General features: G+C 32.2%; 1 protein-coding gene across 16 annotated transcripts in view; it reads left to right on the forward strand.

The window, feature by feature from the left end:
* LOC145292181 (MAGUK p55 subfamily member 7-like) overlaps window positions 1–25,567 on the forward strand; it is a 752,193-nt gene that overhangs the window by 561,892 nt on the left and 164,734 nt on the right. For all 16 annotated transcript variants that reach the window (XM_080138452.1, XM_080138454.1, XM_080138453.1 and 13 more), the window contains one exon: window positions 3,524–3,601. In XM_080138452.1, the coding sequence (XP_079994578.1) occupies window positions 3,524–3,601 (78 nt within the window). The remainder of the gene's footprint in view (window positions 1–3,523; window positions 3,602–25,567) is intronic.

The following is a 25,567-nucleotide window of genomic DNA, read 5'->3' on the forward strand; positions in this document are numbered from 1 at the left end:
GAACACGAACAACAGTTTTTGATAGATTTTTATAATCAAACCGCCAAGAATTAAAATGCCTCATGTCTTATAGAGCACTTTAAAAAAAAGTGTCCATCTTTTGGCATGGCTATTCCAATCATTATAACTTCTTCGAATCTTGGTTTATACAATCATCGCCTTGCTTCCATGTGCAGCTATAGTTTCATACAGATGCAGCCATTATTTTTATCCACTAAAAAGTAAACTTTCCAATTAAGATGAAAATAAAAAAAACTACTTGTTATATAAATACACCAAGATTCTAATAGTTTATGATTGGCAGAATATCCATATGAAAAATTTATTTTAAAAAATAATACGACCATTTTTTTCACGGCGGACTCATTGTAAAGAATGGGTCATTTTTCTTTCTATGACCAAATCTGAAATAATAAAACTAACATTTTGCCTTTTTGTTATAGCTTGTATCTTTCTCTCTCTCTCTTCCTCTTCTTCTTCGCACAGCTGTTCACTGTTACATCAACAGACTAAACAATTTTCGCATTATCCATCACACACTGACCATTTGTTTATTTTAAATCTTCTTATATGGCACATTATATATATATATATATATATATATATATATATATATATATATATATATATATATATATATATATACTTCATCCGTTTATTTGCGCACACATACAGAGAAGTTTGTGTGAGCGAAACCAAATGTATAGGAACACAGTTCATTTAAAAACAGGTCAGCAGTGCTAATTTAGATAGGAACTGTAATTTTCAAAAAGGGTAAGATAAAGGCTGCCTACTTTTCACGTCACTGGTTCCACCCATTCACATACACACATAAATAAATTAATAAATAAATAAATAAATTGATAAAAAAAAAAATAAAACAAAAATAAAATCATCTAATCTCCACTTTTCCACGGTTTATATCTACAACATCTGGATCTACAGATCTCTGCTTATTTTTTTAAATTCCTTTCTATCCTCTCTCTCGCTTTATCTTAGTCTCAATTATATATACTTATGGCATACTTATAAACGTTTGTGTTTCATTTCATCAAAGGAATTCACCAGGTTAACTGCATAATTTGAAATTCTACCACCCCTTTATAACTAGATATTTTTATATTCGATTTCTAATGCTTCAAACTATTAGTTTATCGCTTTTCAAAACGTTCACACCCATCTCCACCCACCCCTGATCATTTAGGCAGCATTTTATTTTTTTATTAAAATAAGCATTGTTAAAAATAACATATATATATGGCAATTAAGCTACACAGAATATTCTGTGTTTCATCCACGGTATATATTTTTATAACTTACTACCTAGCTTTACCTATGTATTGAGCACTGTTGAAGTAAATACTTAAAGTTTATGCATAAAATTATACTTTCGTATATTAATTTATGTGATTAAATGAAGTAGTCATATATATATATATATATATATATATATATATATATATATATAATCACATATATATATATAATCATATATATATATATATAATCACATATATATATATAATCATATATATATATATAATCATATATATATATATATATAATCATATATATATATATAATCATATATATATATATATAATCATATATATATATATAATCATATATATATATATAATCATATATATATATATAATCATATATATATATATAATCATATATATATATATAATCATATATATATATATATAATCATATATATATATATATAATCATATATATATATATATATAATCATATATATATATATATAATCATATATATATATATATATAATCATATATATATATATATAATCATATATATATATATATATAATCATATATATATATATATATATAATCATATATATATATATATATAATCATATATATATATATATATAATCATATATATATATATATATAATCATATATATATATATATATAATCATATATATATATATATATAATCATATATATATATATATATAATCATATATATATATATATATAATCATATATATATATATATATATATATATATATATAATCACTCGTTACTAAATAGCTCTCATAGTTAGTCTGGATGCGATGTAATAATGTATCGTCAGTTTCCTGAGGAAACGTTTCTGTAAAGTCTGACATTATTTTTTTTTTAAATTTGCCTTATATCCATCTTGGATGTGTACTAAGTTAACTTATAGAGCAGCCAATTTACACTGCATTTGTACATAACAGCTTCTGGTTTATCCCCAGCAACTCATTTCTCGTGTGACGCACTCCGTAATTATTGCACTATTCATTTTCTTTTTTTTACAAATATCTTCGCTTATATCTTTATTCTGTTTAATCGTGTTGTGAAAATGATGCATTTACATTCAACTTGTATTCCTTTGTATTTCTATTGTGTTTCTTTTGATATAATTGCACAAAGTATTCAAGTATTTCTATCCTGATGAATGGTAAAGCTTCTTTCTTTCACAAATGAATTACCTTTTCTGATCCACTTAAATGCACATATTGTTCTCCCTCTCTCTCTCTCTCTCTCTCTCTCTCTCTCTCTCTCTCAAAATGGATTTCATTGAATTTGTTAGATCCCTTCTTCCTGTTCAATTATAGAATAGGGATAATAAAAAAAAATAGCTTGGTTTGTGCATACATTTTGGATGGAATTAATTGTTGATCTTAAATTGTATTTTTTTTTTATTTACTTTGTTTTAAAAGCTTACAAGCTTGAATTTTTATTGAAAATTTCTTATCACTGGGCAACTATTTTTTTACCAAATATATTTTTTAAATATTTTATTTTACATTAAACGCACAAAAATATATTTCTCACAGTAAATTTGGGTTATTCTTTTTACACAAAAGGTAACTATTTATGTAATTTAATGAATTAAAAAGCAAAAATGAAGTTAAAACTTAACTAATCGATATTTTTTTCATTAAAAACACATTTGTTAAATAATTAACAGTAAATAATAATTAATAAAATGTGTGTGGGTTTTTTTCACAACCAATGAGCAAATATCAGGAAATTTTGATGTCCTGTTGGCTTGGTGAGACCAAACTCAAAGTATTTCCATGAACAGTGGTAATGGAGAGACGCTCACAAAGTCTTAGTCAATTCAAGGCCGTCTTCGATGTGGTGCATTATTAACTAAGGCTTTTGAAGAAGTCTATTGATCTCCACGGTAATCGGGTGGAACAAAAATCAGTTGATAATTTGATAATAAAATCATTTTAAAAGATAGAAAAAAAACTTTAAATAATATTGCAAATTTATAGATTAAAAATTTTTTTAAAAATACAATTTTGTCCAAAATGAGTGCAAAAACCAAGTAAAATTAGTGAGATTTTTAGCAGTACTCTTATTTTACAAATGCATTCTTTTTTCATTTATTTATGAGCATTATTTCTCATTTCAAATCCAAGAATCAATGTTTGATATATTTAACGATGAAACTTTTAACTTAGGTTTGTTAAAGTTTCTGTATTCATTTTTGTTTCTTTTCTGTAGGTTTTCAACAAAGTTTCCAGCTATGCAAGTCTACAGTTGGGAGCCTCTTCTGACTCAGCAGTATCAACTGGCGTAAGTGTAAGTATCTCTTTTGTTTCAGTTGTTTCAATTTGTTTGTTTTTTCATTACACTTGTTTTGTTTTTCATGTTTTTCTTTTTTTATTACTTATAAAGGAAACCGGCAGATGCTATTATTCATATATTTTTATCTAAGAAATCAACTTTTAGTGCAATTTCACTTTTCCCTACTAAAAGGCATAGCCTTGCCAATATTATTGATATGTGAAGTTATTCAGCCATTTTTTACTTTGCACACATTTCTATTACTAATAGTTTTAAAATAAACTGACTAATGCAAACACCAGGCTAAAAATTATTTACCATTGATTTTAATGAGATTACAAATGTAGTCAGATTACACAAGATTTTGTTGAATGAAGAATTAACACCACAAGATAATTTAAAATTCTTCTTCCCATCCTCCAAAATTGTGTATGTTGTACTTTCACTCAATTAACCTCATTTTTAAAAAATGCCATTGAAGTATTTGAAGTTTTGAATTCTTATACTCATTAAATGTCTCATTTCATTATCGTGAACCCATTTTTTTATCTTTTATAAATTCTGAAATGTTTATTTATTTTTTTAGCCATAAAAATGTTTTAAAAATCTATACAATTGTCAATATTTTAATATTCTTATGATTTTTAGTTTTTAAAATTGTAGTGGATCTTGAAAATTTCAGTTCAGTGTTTAGTTATTCAATTAATTGAAATTCTTATTGAGATGAGTAGTTTGTATTATTTATCCATTTAAAACAAAGGCCACAGGAATAGTTGGCCAAACGTTGTGAAACGATGAGGATAATAGTCCGCAATAAATATAGAGTTTAGTTGTTGTAGTTTAATAATAAATGTGAGAGCTGCATAAAATTAAATAATCTTTCAGTGTATTTTTACACTAGTGCATCTGTTATTGTTAATCAAGCGACAACTTGTAACAGATCCCAATTAAAAATAAATGACTGAACACATTTTTCAATAATCTGTTAAGCATTACAAACTGTCACCTCCCACTAACACTCACTCCACATATGGCAGGACCGCAAATTCGTCAACTGCAACCTCATGCAAACGGGTATCCTTTTACCTTGAAAATAGTTCTTCTAAAATTCAAAGGCTTATTTCTCTGTTTGATTTTCCTCCCAAATAGATACCAGAGGGTCGAGTCTGAGGGTCAATTGTGTTGGGAACAAAGAAGGTTCCCATGCCCAAATAGTAATCTTTTTAAAAAGTAATGGGTGATTGATGTGCCGTAAATCAAGTCGAACCATTCTAAGAGTAATATTTTCTGAGAACAATGTTTTCTAAGAATATAAAATAGTTCTACCTATAGGATTCCATTTGTCAACTTCATTCAGCATTAAATAACCCACAGTTTGTTTGATATTCCATGAAACAAACTAAATGAAAGCTGACATACTCAACTCTCACCATGTCCTAGTCATCAAAAGAGTGCAGTTCCTTCATAAAAAATTCCCATCATTATCATCACTTTTTCACCATCTCTTATTTAACAAATCAAGTATCATCATCAGCATCGTCTCTACCAAATACTAAATAATTTTCTCAGCATTTACTTTCCTTTCATTGCGTCTCATTATCCAATTCACATCAGTTATGAAAACAAAAACAGATTTGCCCTAATTTGCATGTTTTCAGGTCACCGTAAATAACATCCTGCATCGCAGACACAGTCAACTTGTCTGTAACCTTTTAGCAAATAAGCTGGAAAGTTTCATATAATTTATGATTCTTTTTCTTTGTTTAGAGAGAAATTTCAGATTGGAAAATTGCCAAATTTCTTTAAGATAATAAGGCAAATAATTTGAAAGCAGATACGAATTTGTTTTCTTTTATAATGTCAGAGGTCAAAGCAATCAAAGACCATTCCCTATCAAAAATGGTTGAAAAAGAATAATTTAATCTGTGTAAAATCTACAGAATCTTGCAGAATCTGAAATATAATAATTCTAGTAGACTGACAAATATTTGCTGAAGATAATTTTTTTTTTTTTTGCACACACAATACACACACATATATTTGTATCTGTAGCTGCCATACTACCCACCTTTGCTCTGGTCACTAACTTTTAGTTACAACAAGCCAGACATACATTACTGATTCCTTGGCTTTTTGGCTTGAGCATATTTTAAGAAGAATGACCCTATAGTAAATGTGGTATTGTGGTGACTGCAATAATTCTAGTAAAGAGGTGGTAGTCAATTTTATAATTATTTTGTACCAAGGATGACTAACGTCTGCCATTTCCCCCCACTTTTGATGGCCTTGTGCCTAATTTGTTATACAGTATTTTTTTTTACTTTATAGCAGATAAATAATGCACAGTGTAGTGTGTGTTCTGACACTACACTCCATTTTTTCTGTTCTCTGTCAGTGAGGAGAAATCTTTATCGACCGAGGCATTTTTTTTTTCGTTCTAATTCAAAGTGATCCTTTTTTGGGGGTTGTTCGATTTTCTTCACATTAACAATCGACCTTGTCTCTAACTCTGACCTCCGTGGAAAGCAAATAAATACTAGAAACGAACATTCACTATTATATTAAAATACAATATATTTTTCATATCTACAATCAATGTTATGTTAGATTTTGGATTTCTTGCTTACTCCTATAACAATATCTGACAAATAGATCATGTAAGAGCATAATAACTTATTCCTATAACAATATCTGACAAATGGATCGTGTAAGAGCATAATAACTTATTCCTATAACAATATCTGACAAATGGTCCATGTAAGAGCATAATAACTTATTCCTATAACAATATCTGACAAATGGATCATGTAAGAGCATAATAACTTATTCCTATAACAATATCTGACAAATGGATCATGTAAGAGCATAATAACTTATTCCTATAACAATATCTGACAAATGGTCCATGTAAGAGCATAATAACTTATTCCTATAACAATATCTGACAAATGGATCATGTAAGAGCATAATAACTTCTTCCTATAACAATATCTGACAAATGGTCCATGTAAGAGCATAATAACTTATTCCTATAACAATATCTGACAAATGGTCCATGTAAGAGCATAATAACTTATTCCTATAACAATATCTGACAAATGGATCATGTAAGAGCATAATAACTTATTCCTATAACAATATCTGACAAATGGATCATGTAAGAGCATAATAACTTATTCCTATAACAATATCTGACAAATGGTCCATGTAAGAGCATAATAACTTATTCCTATAACAATATCTGACAAATGGATCATGTAAGAGCATAATAACTTATTCCTATAACAATATCTGACAAATGGATCATGTAAGAGCATAATAACTTACTCCTATAACAATATCTGACAAATGGATCATGTAAGAGCATAATAACTTATTCCTATAACAATATCTGACAAATGGTCCATGTAAGAGCATAATAACTTATTCCTATAACAATATCTGACAAATGGTCCATGTAAGAGCATAATAACTTATTCCTATAACAATATCTGACAAATGGATCATGTAAGAGCATAATAACTTATTCCTATAACAATATCTGACAAATGGATCATGTAAGAGCATAATAACTTCTTCCTATAACAATATCTGACAAATGGTCCATGTAAGAGCATAATAACTTATTCCTATAACAATATCTGACAAATGGTCCATGTAAGAGCATAATAACTTATTCCTATAACAATATCTGACAAATGGATCATGTAAGAGCATAATAACTTATTCCTATAACAATATCTGACAAATGGATCATGTAAGAGCATAATAACTTATTCCTATAACAATATCTGACAAATGGTCCATGTAAGAGCATAATAACTTATTCCTATAACAATATCTGACAAATGGATCATGTAAGAGCATAATAACTTATTCCTATAACAATATCTGACAAATGGATCATGTAAGAGCATAATAACTTATTCCTATAACAATATCTGACAAATGGATCATGTAAGAGCATAATAACTTACTCCTATAACAATATCTGACAAATGGATCATGTAAGAGCATAATAACTTATTCCTATAACAATATCTGACAAATGGATCATGTAAGAGCATAATAACTTATTCCTATAACAATATCTGACAAATGGTCCATGTAAGAGCATAATAACTTATTCCTATAACAATATCTGACAAATGGATCATGTAAGAGCATAATAACTTCTTCCTATAACAATATCTGACAAATGGATCATGTAAGAGCATAATAACTTATTCCTATAACAATATCTGACAAATGGTCCATGTAAGAGCATAATAACTTATTCCTATAACAATATCTGACAAATGGATCATGTAAGAGCATAATAACTTCTTCCTATAACAATATCTGACAAATGGATCATGTAAGAGCATAATAACTTATTCCTATAACAATATCTGACAAATGGTCCATGTAAGAGCATACTAACTTATTCCTATAACAATATCTGACAAATGGATCATGTAAGAGCATAATAACTTATTCCTATAACAATATCTGACAAATGGTCCATGTAAGAGCATAATAACTTATTCCTATAGCAATATCTGACAAATGGATCATGTAAGAGCATAATAACTTATTCCTATAACAATATCTGACAAATGGTCCATGTAAGAGCATAATAACTTATTCCTATAACAATATCTGACAAATGGTCCATGTAAGAGCATAATAACTTATTCCTATAACAATATCTGACAAATGGTCCATCTGTAGCTAAGAATAAGTATACTGAAATGACTAGAAAACGCATTGAGTTGCAGAAATTCATGATTTCAGAAAAATATAAAGTGTGATTAACAATCGGTAATTAAGCTACATAAGATAGTGGCTAATAGGCGAGACATAAGGAATTTGTATGTGACATCTGTTGTTGTAAAAACCTATGATATTTTGGTCCAGAGGGGAAAAACTACAACGTTTTTATTATATGTACGGATTAATATAATCAGATCCTACTTATCTCAAAGAATAAGTTAAATTGTTTTTGGTGGCCATACATCAAAATAATATCACATTAATGCAAATGTGTCCCAGTGGTCCATACTTAAACCTTTATTATTTTTGATTTTGATAAATGACCACCCTGATGTAATTGCATCTGAGATGAGCACATTTGCTGATGACACCACTCATGCAGGCAAATCTAATTTGCACATATCCAAGGCAATGGCTAAATCTTTAGAAAATGACTTCGAGTTTGTAGTAAAATGAGGTCAAAAATGGATGGTTACATTCAATACTACCAACACACTGCAATGTTTTTCTATTGATCAAAAACAAATTTACCACAAAAAGAATCCAGCTTTCATGATTCATTGATGTGTGCTGTGAGGCGATATTTACATAGTTCACAACGGCTACTTATATCAATACATTAAAATAACATTGTAATTAATTGCTTTAATTTGAATTATTATATCTACTTGTATGATATATAAGTAAAAATAGCAAAAAAAAAAAACTAAAGCAATCCCTTAGTTTGTATATTTTGTTCAACAAAAGTTTTTTTCTATTTTTTGTGTAAATTTTAAAATATTTCTACACTATTTTCTTAGTAACAAATGAATATCACAATTAAAATGTTTTTGCAGGTGAAATTCTGTATTAAAGAGATTTAAAGATATATTAAAGTTCATAACATTTTTATCAAATTTACATTTTTAAATTACAGATTTTATTGTCTATATATCATAAATATTTGTCACGATTTGATTTATTTATTATTTTATTGAATCAGAATATAAGCGAGTATAGAAATTTGGCATTATAAATTTTTTTTCATATTTTTTATTTTTATTTATATGAACTTAAATAGCATATTTAGATCAGTGCTTATATTTCTAATTTACAAATAATATTTTCCATTTAAAAATAACATGAAATATTAATTTACCAATAAATAATGCCGTCAAATTGACAGTATGTGTGTATGTTATGAATACCGAATATAATCTATACAAACTATGTTATGAATACCGAATATAATCTATACAAACTAACAAAAGTTTTTTTCTATATTTTGTTTAAGTTTTAAAATATTTCTACACTATTTTCTTATTAATAAATGAAAATCACAATTTAAATGGAAGATTAAAATGTGATTTGATTCAGACTTTTTTCTAATCATCTTCGTAAAAAAATTACGATTCGACTGACTTTTTTTTGTGTTTGGGAAACTAGTAAAATCTAGCAGTGTTTTTAAGAGGCCAGTATTGTCTAGCAGTTGTTTTTCAGTCTACAGAACGATTTCCAAAAACCTCTTAGATCATAAGGGTATCATATTAAGTAATTCCACCACTCAGATCGATTAGGTTTATAATATGGCATTGTTGACTATTCAGGTTGTATGAAGTTATACAGTACTAATAGCATAAGCTAAATATATTATTCGGACAAATCAAATAGTTTTGCGTTTTACAAGAAAAGATATCTTAACTGCATTGCTGGAGCATGAAAATTTCTTTACATGTCTTTTTAATCTCCTCTGAAGTATCCTTTATTAGAGGAAATATTTTATAAATGTATCATGAAACATTTTAAAATGTTTCATGACACATTTATAAATTTGTCAGTTATTTAGTTTTCAGTTTATCTTCATGTCACTATGAAAGGCTTTGTCCATCCATTAATAGGTTAGTTTGTTGATCTGTCACACTTATCACCAATTGTGCAGATTAAATGAATGTGTCTTATTTTTTATGTCTTTAATATGGCGTTCCATCAGTTTAAAATAGAATTTTGATCTGTCACATTCAATTTAAAAATGTTTTTTCAGATGTGTCTATATATTTCTCTGTCACACTTAATTTTGAAATAAACATTTTAAAGCGATATACATGCACATTTGAATTGACACATCTTAAGAATTTCTGATTTGTTTGTTGTTTGTATTGATTCAAAATATTTTTACATACAAAATGAACAAGTTGAATAAAAAAAACTTACATGAAAAAAATTATTTTTTAAGATTTTTTTTTTTCATGTAAGTTTTTTCAATTGTTTTTATATAATCGATTAGATTATATCTTACAATCTTTTTTTTCCAATGACAACTTTGATTCATTTCAACGTCACGTTTTGTGACCCCATTGAAACAAGAGCAAATTCTTAATCTTAAATGGAACAACTTTAAAGAAAGAATATGTAAATATTAGAAGCAAAATAAGAAATAAAGAGTAAAATGAAAGAATTATTTTTTTTAAACAAAAACTTTTAAACCTGAACGAACAACAATTTTGTATCATGAAAAGTACAGGCAAGCAATGAACTTCTAGCCAGATCAAGTACAGAGATTTATGCTGCCATCGTATTTTTAGTTCAATGGAACAGAGAAATAATTCATGTAGAAAGTCATCTTTGTTCATTCGTTTTCTGCTTTATAGTTCCTATTTATGGTTACCAACTCATAGAAAAGAGTTTGAAAGTTAACATCAAGGAAAAATCCCAAGCCCAAGCAGTCTGAACCTATACGCAGCAATTTTCTGAAAACGCCTATACACTTGAGCCATGTATATTGATACTTGCCTTTCCAATGAGCCATTCCATCAATGTAGATAGGGTAGGAGGTCTGCTACATTGGTGATAGCTTTCTGCTTAAGATGTGTAATAATTAATGATTTTTACCTTTAATTATTTTTTTTTCAATTCCATTTTCACCCCCAAACAAGGCACAATGGCACTTTGATGTAGGGCGCTACTATCGGGGACATTAGTTGCAGGGATACTATGTAGGGAGTCGAGCAGCAAGATGTTTGTTTACATTACACTTGAACTTCTTCCTATCTTCAATCTGCATTGTCGGTTTCAGAAGGTCGGTGTGTTGTGTTTGTGGTCTGTTGGATTTTGTTGATTGGCCTTCCTGAATAGTCTTTTTCTCTCTGCTCATTCTGCGATGGACTTTTACCCAATGGTCAGACTTTTGGTTACCGTTTGTCTCCAGATGTTGCGGACTTTAGCTTTGGGTTCCCGGTTGGTAGGGTCAATATCACATACTTTCATGTCATGCTTGAGGACGACCAATTTTCCTTTTGCCAGTTGTAAGTTCATCATAGAGAATGTCTGCCACAACTAGCACAAAGACTTATCCTGCAATTGTATTTTTAATTCAAATGGAAACAACTTTGCTGTGTAAGTGATGCTTTTGTTTAATAATAACATGATTAAAAGTTAAATTAGTTATTATCGGTCTATCTATCCGTCTATCTATCCAGTGATATTGTTAAAATAGTTTAGATTAGGAGTTATTTATTGTTTAGCTGAAGATGTTTACATAAATTAACTAAGTTAAATAAACAAAATGACCTTCAACAGTTGTCTACAGGACAGAGGGCACACGTTAATGAGACGTGTGCTTTTGGTGATGACGTAACGGAACTGACAGGTCAAGAGGTCAGGTCAAGACAATTAGATTGAGGAGTTTGAGGTTGGTCATGAAAGTGAACAGACGTATTCAAAGCCAGAAAACAGCGCTGAAAGAACAAGCATGTAGACACGTAAGCAGATTCTTGTGAAGACCCCTGAGACAGCTGAAATAAATTTATATTTTAAAAATATAAAGTGCTGTTCTGTGGTTTCACAAAAGAAGAAAATTCCGGTGTCTGTAATCGGTTACGGTGATGGTCGTTGCATGTTTCATCACAAAGCTAACAGTGAAGACAGAAGAACTTCTGGATAAAGAAAAGTTATGAAGCATTTCATATATTTCTTCTTCTTATAAAATGAAGCATCTCATATATTTCTTCTTCTTATAAAATGAAGCATCTCATATATTTCTTCCTCTTAGAAAATATAATAAATAAATACGAACAGTAATACACCTCGCTGTATAGCATATGTCTAGACGTCGCTTTAATACACAGCTATACAACATGGCTCAATTTATACGTTTATCTGATGTCGTTTGGAGAAGAGTATATCATCCTCCCTTGACTCTCCTCACAATACAACACTTTTATCCATTTCTGGTATAGATTCATAAGTTTTCACATAAAAATTGACAATTTTTACCCCAATTAAATGATTATCTTTGCAACCCTGGGTTGGAAACATTGGTTTTAGTAGTTGAAGTTTTTTGTTCATCAGATACAAATTTATTAAATAAACTAGGAAGACAAGACATTTCAAAGAAACAATAATCTTGAGCTGAAATGATTGATTGCATTCTTGTACTATGTACTAGCTGTATATACTCGGCATTTCCCGGTAGTGTGTTTACTTGTAATTTATTTTATTTTTTCATTTAACTATACTGTCTATTATTATTATTATTATTATTATTATTATTATTTGTTCCAAACAAAGGAAAATAACTCTGTATTGACGAATACCGAATTATGTCCTTTTTTAAGATGGCGCCTAGATGAAAATCATTCTAACTTGGTCAAAGTATTTTCTGGGAAGAATTAAATCGAATTACATTTTATTGTTCTTAACAGCATGCTGCAATGATCCATCAAAAGAACTGATGAACCAGAATCTATTAATTTGTAGGAAGAAAACTATCGATGACAAAAATCAATAAAGAGACTAACTTCACATCTCACAGTTATCTGTCTGTGTACTTAATATCTCCAAAAGTTTTATTTATTTTAATTTGTTGAAGGTTTCAGCGTATAGGCCAAGAAATAATTGATGAAATGGTGGATGCAAGAACTTTCTTTTATGATTGAGAACTTCTTTTTTAATATATAAAGACTAAAACAGGGGAAAAGTTAACTCTTTTCCCTACATAATATCTATCAAATAAATTTGATCATTTTAATTATTCAACGGAAGCTTTTTAATTAATAAGAAGAGCCTTGTTCCTATTTTAATACAACGATTATCAAGTGTTATTCCCTATGGAAATCATGGACTTTGCCACATACAAAGGAAAAGTAATTTAATTAAAAAAAAAAAAAAAAGAGAAAGTTGAATATTTATCTGATGTCGCTAGAGTGTCTTTAGTTAATTCCGGTTTCAAAATAGCCTTAAGAGGGTATTTAAAAATAGTGGTTCTTGAGTAGAAGGAGAGAGTGTGACAAATTCAGCTTAGTTCATTTATAGTTGTTGTTTTTTTTTTTTAATTTCCATAGGTCTAGTTTTTAACTGTCTAAAACGATGTCTAGTTTTTCCAATGTGAATCTGAAAATCCCTGTAGTTTTAGAGAATATGTAGATTTTTTAAATACTAATGGATTGTTCCGTTTAGATAATGAAGGACTTGTTTTTAATTGTTGGTTTTGAAAATTTTAGGATAGCTTTGTTACAGTGAAACATATATCAGGTTTAGTAGCATATATTAGGCTCCCCACGATTTCTCTGTATAACCAATTACTTTAGATTCTTTTTATGTATCTTTATTTATATGAATAGGAATTTTGCATTATAAATTTTAGTAGAATTTTGTCAATGTATCCTGATTGATTTGAATTTCATAAGTAATATATATGCCCATGAACCATGAAAATTAACCAAGATTCGCCATTCATTTATTTTTTTTTATTTAATCCATTTTTGACATCCATTAAATTGGTGTCATAATTTGAAGTAATATATCTTCCACCCAAAAATCCAAAGTCAACAATCTGTTGCTTATATGTTTAGTATACATGCAGGCATCTACTCGACATTGTTTGAATTTTTGTTCAATTAAATGATTATGAAATGTTGGATTCCAATTTCGACTATTCTGATTTTTATTTTTCATTTTTTAAATACCTCGGAGGCGGAGAATGTGAATATAAATTTCATGATCAATCGGGGCATTTAAATAAGCATTTCTTTTACGTCCATTTGGTGTACATTAAGATTATGCTGGGTTGCGAATTGTTAAATTTATCGTTGGTGAAAAAAAGTTGCAAAATATTATATCTCAGAAATTGTAGAAAATCTCTTAGCAACAACTCTTGCTTTATATTATTCCACGTTAGAGGCAGTGTTTTTTTGTTTGTTTGTTTTTTTTTTTAAATACCCCAGCGAGTAAAAATTACATTCTTATCTTTGGGGTGAGTGGGAGTACGACTTGATAAGAATTATTTTCTGTTAAAGCGTCAATTTCATTTTTTATGGTCGCCTTCCAATTCTCTGAATTAATTGCTTCAATGAATTTTTTTTTTTTTTTCATATTTTCCAGTGAATATTAATAATTTATTTTGTAATCTTCAAAATTATAAAATATGGTTTTTCTTTTTATTTCTTGTTGGATATTGAGGTGAATAAATTTCAATTTTTACATCAGCATAAGTATTGCTATCATCATCTTCATCATTAATATTTCGTCATCGTTGTTAAATACATATATCGATGGTGTGTCGTGGTAATATTAATTCGTTCTCTTTGCCTAATGGATCTTCATTTTTTTTAAATTGTGCTGCTGAATTTTACACATCTCACGGTTTTATTGTATTTTGGTCAAGGGGAAATAAATGTTTTAAAAAATAAGCAGGGTTATTTTTGACATAACCAAGAAAAATACCCTTTTCTTTTTTTATATTTAATTTGTTTTTATTTTCTATGAATGTGAAGCAAATTGTATCAGATCTATGCATTCTACTTAAATTTTATTTTTAATACGCAAAACACTTTATATTGGATTTTACCTAATCTTTTTGTTAAACAATCTATTTCTTATATATGTCGCTGTCATTAAGGCATACGTCTATAAGTTTGGAGGAAAGTTTAGATTCAGTAAGTAAACATCTTGCTATTTCAGAAAGAGTTCCCCAAAACCTTTCCACCATCCCGTTTCTATGAGGATAAAAGGTTCGATTACTCGTATTTGATAAAAAAAAATTAATAATTTGATACTCGTATTTGATAATTAAGTAAATTTAGTTCCATTGTCAGAACGAATGCATTTTACTGACCTAAAAGGAGCAATGTCTGCTAAGTATATCTTAGTGACCTGCAGAGCATCAGATCTGTTTTTTTAAGAAATAGATCATTTGAATGAAAGTATACAAAATGTAGTGTATACCTGAAGTTTTCTCTGCCTATGGGATTCATGGGACCTGACAAGTAACTATGCATAAGTGAGAGAATTTCGGTGGTCTTTTAATCTGGTATTTTATTTTGGTACTTCAGCATTTTTCCTTGGGTACAAATGCAATGTGAACATTGCACTTGAACCGTGTTCATTACAGTTCAAACCTCTCTCAAACCCCCACGCAGTTTGGTACCATCATAAAGGAACTAACAAAGAAAAATAAATAAATTTGACTCGGTTTTTCTTTATTTTTTTAACACAAGTTGTTTATTATCATTTTTCTTTCTCCCCATCTCGATACCAGCTTAAAGTCTCTCTCTGCCACTGTAGGGCCACATGCCCATTTCACCTAGCTCACGTTTTTCTTTCTGCTTCACTTCGTGCCAGCCATAGAAGACAACCATTTCTCGTTTTCGCCTTTATACGTCCATCTTTTTCAACTGCACTTTTTCTTCTCCCAACCACATGGTATCCTTTTTTTTTTTCTTTTTCCTGTCCCCAAACCCATGTACACTTCCTAATTTGCATATGTGCTGTTTTCGGCTACTGCTAATATTTCCACACACCAGCTATTTTACAACTGTTGCTGATATTTTCCCATGTGCTCATATGTGTTCTGTTACACAAACATCACAGTTTTTGAGGTTGTTAAGGTTAAAGTAAGGGTTGGGGTTTTATTTTGGTTCCTTCCATCAGATTTGGCAACTTTTTTGATATCCATAGTATTGCAATGTCCAAGAATCTTATATCAAGCTTCCAATTCATGGCAATGGCAGGCGGATTTTGATGGAACAACACTTTTTAAATAATATAGTCGTCCATGTTCTTTAATATCGAATACAGTTCCATTTGGATATGTCAATTTTGACTTACTGGGGCCAAAGCTTATATTTGCGCCTTGTTTAATGGCAGCTTGTACAGTAAACATATTTTGTTTGAACGTGGGTATAAAAAGAGCATTTTTAAGAGTACAATTACAAAGCGCACCATGATTATTTTTAGGGAGATTGTAGCATCGCCTCTCTTCAAAACTATATCACTTGATTACTGTCAGCCAGCTTTTACAAACTGACTTTGTGGATCAAAGCTCAAATCAAAATTGATAAAATCAGATTCCTTCATGTAAATGTGTGCTGTAGCTTCACACTCTACAAGGAAATTTTTACTGTTTGTTGAAGTATCAAAAGCATACGTTAATAAGAATGTATGTACCTCAGGGAAATCCTCTATATTCATGATGGAATCCTCTTTCAAATTCTTATATCTACATTAAATAGTTTTCGCCCACAATAAGAGAAGATAATATTTGGTGTTTTATTTTTGTGGGGTGTGGGTGGGTGGTAATTACTGTTGTTTGAAACGTTGTGATTTTTATTTAGATGAAAGTTGTAATTTGATTTTGTCGGTTTTTGGTGGCCATTTTTGAATATCATAATTGTTGTAGAGACTCACCCATGCATTAAAGATGAACTCTTCTAAACTGCATAAATTAACTGAGAGTTACGACTCTCAGGGTGTGGTCAGGGTTCATAGTTTGCCAACCTGGTGGTATTTACTACAATGATTGCTCTTTGTACATACTGTTTTTTATTTCAATATATTTTTTCTGACTCACCTCCATATCCGTGTTTTCCTGAGTGATGCTTACAGGGTCACAACAATAATATTTGTAGATTCATTTTCTTTAACCATTTTTCGGTTTCTTAGTGCGACTTTGAATTGATTAAAAATGATGGGTTTATCTTTTGGGGTCATTACAGTTGTAAATGGTTTAAAGTTGCTGTGTAGTCTTTTTAGAACCATAGAAATCAGTAGACTAGTTATTATTTTACCAGAGAGTTTTAATTAATTTGCAATTGTTTCATACCTTATTCTATAGTCAGTAATTGTCTCGCCTTCAACACGTTTTAAAGACGTTAGTTTCATACATAGATAATTTTGGGTTCTTCTTTTGATAAATAATGTTCTCTTAAATTGTTCATCATCTGAGGCCTTAAGCATTGTCAGAGGCAGGATTCTATCCTCCGAATTCTGTAAAAAAAAGTTGTGTATTTTTCAATAAATTCTGTTAAGATTCTTGAGTGGCGACTAAATAACTTTGCATGGTATTATTTGGATTCATCAGACTACTACTGTTCTCATTTTCAGTATGATTTTCACAACGTTTCGGTCAGTATAACCTCCGACCTTCTTCAGGTGTATCTTGTCGAACTCAGGAATGTTTCTGTCAAGTGAAACCCTTTATTTACTTCATGGGGTAGCATGCTCTTGTTCCATCAGCCATAACAGGATAGAGGTCCTAATAGCAGCTTAAATTTGTAGTTTTTGAAAAAATTACAAGTGCGGACTTTCTTTTTTGCCGGCACTGTATATGTACATCTATTTTGTGAGTTTATATATAAAAAAGTTAACTGCTTTTAATACAGTAAACAAAACTTGACATGAATTTATCGAAAAATCATCTTTTATTATCCATTAGAGCAAACAATTATTTTGGCCCACATGAAGATATATATAATATTCACCATATATGTACTTATTTTTCTTAGTTAGGATATCATGAGTGCTTATATATATTAAAAAAAAAAAAAAAAAAAAAAAAAAGGCAGCAACCTCTAGGAGGAAAAAATGTTTTTGCATTGTACCTTTCAATTTTACAATCCATATTAAAAAGCTTTCTTTTTTTTTTCTAGTTATTTAACGCCATTTAAGTAGTAACATCCTTTTACCATCTGTCATATACAAGCTATTTTATCACGTTTCATTAATATAAATAGACTGTTAATTTAGAAGCAAGCTTATTTTAAAGATATTTTCCTAACTACATAATCATCTTGAGACACTAGTTTCCATTATATCACTAACCTGGTCAGTACTAAATGAGTGACCATTTGGGAATACTAGATGTTGTATGTGCTCTCTGCTTATCTCGGCAGTGTTTCCAATCATCCTGGACTTGTCTCTGCCACTGGAATCCATCAGTACTGATTCAGGAGACCATGATTTATATATACATATATCTTAGGAGGACCATAAACATTAATTGGCAATCTATCACACTAGAAACTGCTGTTCTGATTTTATATATAGTTAGCTGTGCTGGGCACAGCATTTAGCTAGAATGGAAGACGACAGGCTCTTTAAACAGCTATTATATGAGGAACTACAGTATGTTAAATGTTTGAGACACAAACATCATCAAAGACAAACTTAAGACCCTTAGCATCATTTTTTTTACATGGGGGTCACCACTTATCAAGGCCAAGGAGCCATTCGGGGATAAGGGTTATTGTGCATACAGTAATCACTGGGATAGTATCGTAGTAATAGTTAGTATTGGGGATTTGATAAGGTGTCATTACTTAAGGGGGCGGTTCATCAGGAATTTGTTTGTGTTGGACTTGAAGACATCCAAGTTGAATTCAGGGGGGAAACAGGCAAGCGGCAGAGAGTTCCACAGCCGTGCAGTTCTAAGAAAGAAGCTTTGTTCATGGAATCTACGTTTTGATTTAGGCACAGATAAAGAGTGGGGAAAATTATTGACAGTGGTTTCAGCTAGTCAGGTGTTTTTTGTGAAAGATTGGCGAGGGGGTACCAGAAAATGAAGCTCAGATGAGCACTTGCCATGGAAATAACGATAAAACAGAGACAGGCTCGCAACGTCTCTTCTGTGGGAGAGAGGTTGCAGGGAAGAGAAAGGGCATCCCCACTAAGCCACAAAGTCTATTTTGTACTCTGTCAAGGCAGGATAGACTGTTTTTAGCAGCTCCTGCACAGATGTGGCAGCAGTACTCCATCCTTGGACGTACTGGCTTTTATACAGATAGAGAATTGCATCATTAGTGAGATATCTTCTGGAGCGGTAGAAGGATCCCACCATTTTCCCAGCGACCTTGGCCACAGACTTGATGTATGTGTTCCATTTCAGATCAGGAGTAAAGGTCAAACCCAGAAGTTTATAAAATAAATGAGAGCCATTCATTTCAATTGATGCCAAATGGGAATCAGAACGTTTATGATGTAATGATAGGAGCTTGTTCTTAGATGCATTAAACGTAACCAGCCACATCTTCCCCCACTGAACCACATGCTCAAGATCTGAGGAGAGAGAATCAGAGAGAACGTTGTCATTTACGGCCTTTAATGTGTTGCCATAGATAGTCATGTCATCAGCATAGATGTCAACGAATGATTTAAGTATGTGTTTTGGGAGATCATTGATGTAGATCAAGAAGAGAGTTGGGCCCAGGATGGACTCCTGGGGGACTCCAGCATTAATACTGTGGGCCTCTGATTTCTGCCCATCAACCACTATTCTTATGAGCCTATCAGAGAGAAATGATTTAATGATAGAGAAAACATTTCCAGTTATACCGTAGCTGGAAATCTTGTGAAGTAGGCCTTTATGCCATACCTTATCGAAGGCCTTTGATATGTCAAGAGCAATTGCCCTAGAAATGAAGACTTTGTCTAGAGATTCGCTAATTCTATGTGATATAACTGTTAGCATGTCTGCTGTAGATCTAGCAGAACAGAAGCCATATTGCGTGTCACTGAGAAGGTTATTTCTACTGAGGTGGTTGACTACTTCTCTATTTAATATGGATTCCAGCAACTTACTCATGACACTCAGGAGACTTATTGGTTTGTATTGAGAGGGAGATGACTTATCACCTGAATTCTTAAATACGGGGCATACTGATGAGGTTTTCCAGGGTGTTGGAAAGCACTTCTCCTTAAGGCAACGCTTAAACAGTTTTGTAAGTATGGGGGCAAGTTCTGGTTGTAGTTTTTTAATACTATAATTGGAATACCGTCAGAGCCAGTTGCTTTACTGGAATCAAGGTTCTTGATTAGCTTGGTGACCTCATGCACAGATATTTGTATGTTACCTAGCGTGTTGTGTGTTGTAGGAGGAAATACGGGGAGTTGATGGCCCTTATTGCATAGGGTAAAATTTGATGCAAAGTTCTTGGCAAATAGTTTGGCCTTGTTGGATGCTGACGAGATGACCTCTGGTCCATTGATAATGGTTGGGATAGAACGCACACTTCTGTTCAGGATCCTATTTGCTATTTGCCAGAACTGGTGGGAACCAAGCCGCTGCTCAGCTACTTTGGATTTAACGGATTGAGCATATAGCTCTCTTGCATTTTTTATTACTCTTTTACAGTGGTTGCTGGCAGTCCTGAAAGCAGCTTTAGTCTCAGTGCATCTATTACGTTGGTAGCTATGGAAAAAGTGATTTCTGTGTGCGATGGAAACAGCACATTCAGGGGAGAACCATGGCAAGCTGTTAGGTTTTTGTTGGAATTTTTTGGATGGTGTGAATTGGTCTATGCCAACAAGTAACCATTCGATCAGGTCTGATAGTATAGAGGACACATTCTTTTTAAACATGGAATGCAGAGGTAGTTCAGATATGAATGTACGGAAGCTATCCCAGTCAGCCATAGAATATTGGTATACAGTACGGTGGAGAGGTACATCTGTAGATTTTTATCTTAACTGAAACAACGGAGTGGTCAGAGGATCCCAGATGAAATAGAACGGCACATGAGCATAGCTCCGGGGAAGTGGAGAGAAAAAGGTCTAGAAGGCTTGTGTACTGACCGGTAGTATCGGACACACGGGTGGGCTCGCGAACAATATGAGTGAGGTCATAGGTAATGGCAAAATCATGACAGAACCTGCCCTCATCATATGTCTTATTTGAATGGGTCAGCCATTCCACATTGTGGACGTTGAAGTAACCGCAAATGTGAATGTTAGCCCTGGGATGAGCAGACAGGATGCGGTCAATTTTCTCCCATATACTCTTAAAGATAGTAACTCCGCTGTTGTGGGGGTGATAGAGGGCAAATATAAATGTAGTGGTATAAGCAAGTGCAACCCGGAAGCACATATAAGGTAAGTTAAGGTCTTCTCTGGAGATATCCCTGCCACACGGGAAGCCATCTTTAATGTAGACACATATTCCATGCCCATGGCGATCTTGGGGGTCAGATTTAGATGTTAAGTTAGAGTATCTATTAATTAAGAACTCATCTAGGGAGGTGGTCGGCCCTATTCCAGTTTTGCTTAGAAAAAATATGTCTGGTTTTGTCTCCTGTAATTGGGTTTCAACCTCTGGAAGGTTGGAATGTAGACCCCTGATGTTGGAGAAGGAGACATGGTAGTAGAGGTCTGTGCTGGAGGATGGGGTTCTAGGTTTATTCGTGTTTTTTTTTTTTTTTTTTTTTTTTTTTTTTTGGAGATATTTCATGTTGAGGATTTTGAGATTTGTGGAACAGGTCAGCATACTTGGTTAGAGCAGTACAGAGAGGGAAAGTAAGAGAGAAAAGACGGGAAGATTTTTTTTTTGTAGCACATGATAAGGTAAAGCCATAACAATTACTCACTAGTATGGCATCGAGAGGCCCCACCAGAGACTACTGCATGGTCCAGAATCCATTCACCAAATGGCAATACATCAGCCCCAGTACTTTGCACATGCTGATAGGACAGCCTCCTTAGTGGTTAATCCAAGGTTCAGGTCCCTGACTATAAGGCGGTTAATGTCAGCCCAGATGAAAACGTTTACCTCCAGCACCCTTACTAGTGACATGGCCGCAAGGATAGACATAGAGACAGAAAATTTCCGGCATCTTAGACAACTGTTCACGAAGTACTACTGACCTGGAAAGCAGCTTTTTCTTCACTCTTTGTCAGAAACATCACTCATTGGAAATGAGGACTGAAGGACAAAAAAGGAGAAGCGAGAGTTACTGGAGCTGCTTATAACACATCCACTGTATTATCTACTCTCCATTAAAAAAAAAATAAAAAAGGTAAGAGGGACTTATTAATATCTACTTAGTATAAGTCCTTTGCCCCATTCCCAGTTTAGGATAGTACTTGAAGATAGTTTCCCCTCCCATGTTAATCCGTGGAAGTTTTTTTTTTTTTTGCTTCAAAGAGTTGATGGCTATGGGAAAATTGAAGTAAAGTAGCTTATATATTCCATTTTGACACATGCTCTGTGAAAACTATATGTATTAAACGCCCCTGACACCTTTCCATCTGACCATGTATGTAATGCTTGTGGCAAAGCTTGTCTGTTAAGGGCTTGTTACATGAGCTCCAATGGTAGTAACCAATTATTCAAAGGACAAACAGGGGGATGAACATAGGTATGTACAAACGAGAGAAAGTGCTCTCATGTTTTATATCTGCAGCAAAACTTTTTAAAGTAAAGCTGCTAAACCATTTGCACACTCCTGTAAATACGAGGGGCGTGCAATAAGTAATGCCCGACCCACTTCCAGTTGTCTGATCTAGCTGAAATTTTGCATATGCAATGATTTATATCTCTATGGGTTATGTGGCAAATTACAACTCTGGACTACTTGTAGTTTCTGTTTTACACGTGTTTGAACTGAGTCATGTGTGAAATGGAGCCTGTTGAATGTCGAGCAATGATCCGGTTTTTGTATTTGAAAGGACGCACACCACAGAAGACTTTTGATGAAATGAAAGAAACTTATGGTGATAATGCCCCATCATATGACCTTGTAAAACGCTGGCATCGTGAATTCAAACATGGCCAGAAGTCTGTGGAAACAGCTCCCAAACCTGGTCGCCGGCCTTCTGCCATCGATGAGGCATCTGTCCGTCAAGTTGAAGCTGACACTTTGGAAGATCGGCACATTACTATTCGCCAAATAGCCCAAGATGTCAAGATTAATACAGGGTCAGTAGAAACTATCATTTATGACCATGTATAAGGTCTCTGCTAGATGGATTCCCAGGTTGCTCACACCATTCCAAAGCGAGAACGCGTCAAGTGCTCGAGGATGAATTTGGAGATGTGCCAAGAAGATGAGTCAAAGTTTTTCAAAAGACTAATTACACAGGATGAAACCTGAGTCCATCACTATGATCCAGAGATCAAAGCCCAGTCAATGCAGTGGAAGCACTTGGTCTCACCACATCCAAAGAAGGCAAGGGTGCAGCCCTCCGCTAGCAAGGTCATGCTCACAGTCTTTTGAGACCAGGACGGAGTAGTGATGACAGATTTCCTGGCACAGGGTACCACAATTGCAGGAACCTATTATGCTTCACGTTTGAGGAAATTAAGGGAAGCTATCAAATTCAAGAGGCGGGGCAAGGTCAGCAAAGGTACCCTCCTCCTGCAGGACAATGTTCTCGTCCACAACTCGCATGTTGCCAGATCAGAAGCACGGGCGTGTGGTTATGAAATCCTTCCCCGTCCCCCTACTCTCCTGACCTTGCACCCTCTGACTTTCACCTCTTCCCAGCCATGAGGTTGTTTTTGAAAGGAAAGCGTTTCCCGGATGATGCAGCCTTGATGTTTGAAGTCACGTTGTGATTGGAGGACCAACCTGGGGTGTTTTACAAAAACGGTCTCCAGAGCTATATCAAACGATGGGAGAAATGCATAATTCTGGGTGGTTCCTATGTAGAGAAAGACTAATAACTGTGCCAAGTTTCGTGTCTCTATTGCTATCGGAAGTGGGTCAGGGGCATTACTTATTGCACGCCCCTCCTAAGTGGCAGTCATCATACGTAAATTGTAGATAATTTACTTTTTTATTTTATTTTACTTGAGTTAGTTTTAAGAGATCAAGGGAGCTAACTCCTCCTGGAACTATCACTTGATTCCGTTATGATTTAAATTTATATCCGAAGGCTTTTTTACAAATAGATGCTGTTCCCTTTATGGCTGCTATTTGTATTATCTATGTGTGTGTGTGTGTGTAACTGGACATTTTAATCATGTAGGAATGACATTCTCCTGTAAATAAGTGGCAATCATCATATGTACATAATTGTAGACAATTTACCTGTGTGTGTGTGTGTGTGTGTGTGTACATATGTATGCAATAGTATGTTTAAATATTTGCTTAATATTGTTCATATATTTTCAATATTTTTTGATTTTCAACTGTAAACTGATCAGAATCAAGTAAAGGATGAGAGTTTGAGCTGTGATCTTTTCAATATTCAATTATTTGTCATCCTTGTGTATTTGCGCTTAACATTAAATGCTCATCTAAGCGAGCGATTTTATGGTTTCTTTGAAAAGAAAATATTTTTCAATTATCAGCAACTAAAATAGAAGCAAATCTTCGCCTTTCATGGTGGTGGCTTTTAATTAAAAACAGACTGGCGTTCAAAGTGGCTCAAAATATTTGGAGGAAAATAGTTAAGTGGTTTATCCTCTATTTTTAAATTTTTTTAAATAATAAAAATAGTCACGGCTAAGTGCACAAATTGAATGGACGCATCTTTCTCTTGGGTATTTTCAAAGCACAAATAAAATCGTCCGTTGTTTTCTTTCCATGTTTTCTATAAAACAAATTTTTGCATAAGATTTTGGTTTCTTTTTTATAATTACATCCGGATCATAATAATTATTTCAGTATCTCTTTTTATATATATATATATATATATATATATATATATATATATATATATATATACCTAGTGCATTAATTGTATTATTAACAAACTCACCAGCCATGTTTGGTATAATTTATTTTTATCTTTTTTATAATATTAATGACAATACACGCAAAACATTTAGTTGAAATAGCAATATAGTAATATATAGAACATTTCCAGTTATACTGTCGTTTGTCATAACATTCTGTCCAAATTAAAGATATTATAAATATTAAAAAAAAACCATAATAGCCATTTTCTGGTAATTTTTTACATGACTGTGTCTCTGAACAAGTATGGGAATTTATGATGAGGATGAGGTATGTGAATTAGCAAATATATAGAATCCTTAGTATAGAATAATATATATTACTAGACTTCCCGTGACCCGTTGGGTCAGTATGTTATATTAGCTATGGAATTCATGTATGAGCCTGACACTTGTGACGTAAAGAAAATAGGGTTTTTTTTTTACATAACAGAAACATTTCTATGAAAGTATATTAAAATGAAAAATCACGGACGTATCACTCAAACATGAAAAAAACAATCCTCCCTATTCGTGTAAAG

Source organism: Euprymna scolopes, chromosome 13 (assembly GCF_053919585.1).
Source record: "Euprymna scolopes isolate OS-2025 chromosome 13, ASM5391958v1, whole genome shotgun sequence".
NCBI lineage: Eukaryota > Metazoa > Mollusca > Cephalopoda > Sepiida > Sepiolidae > Euprymna > Euprymna scolopes.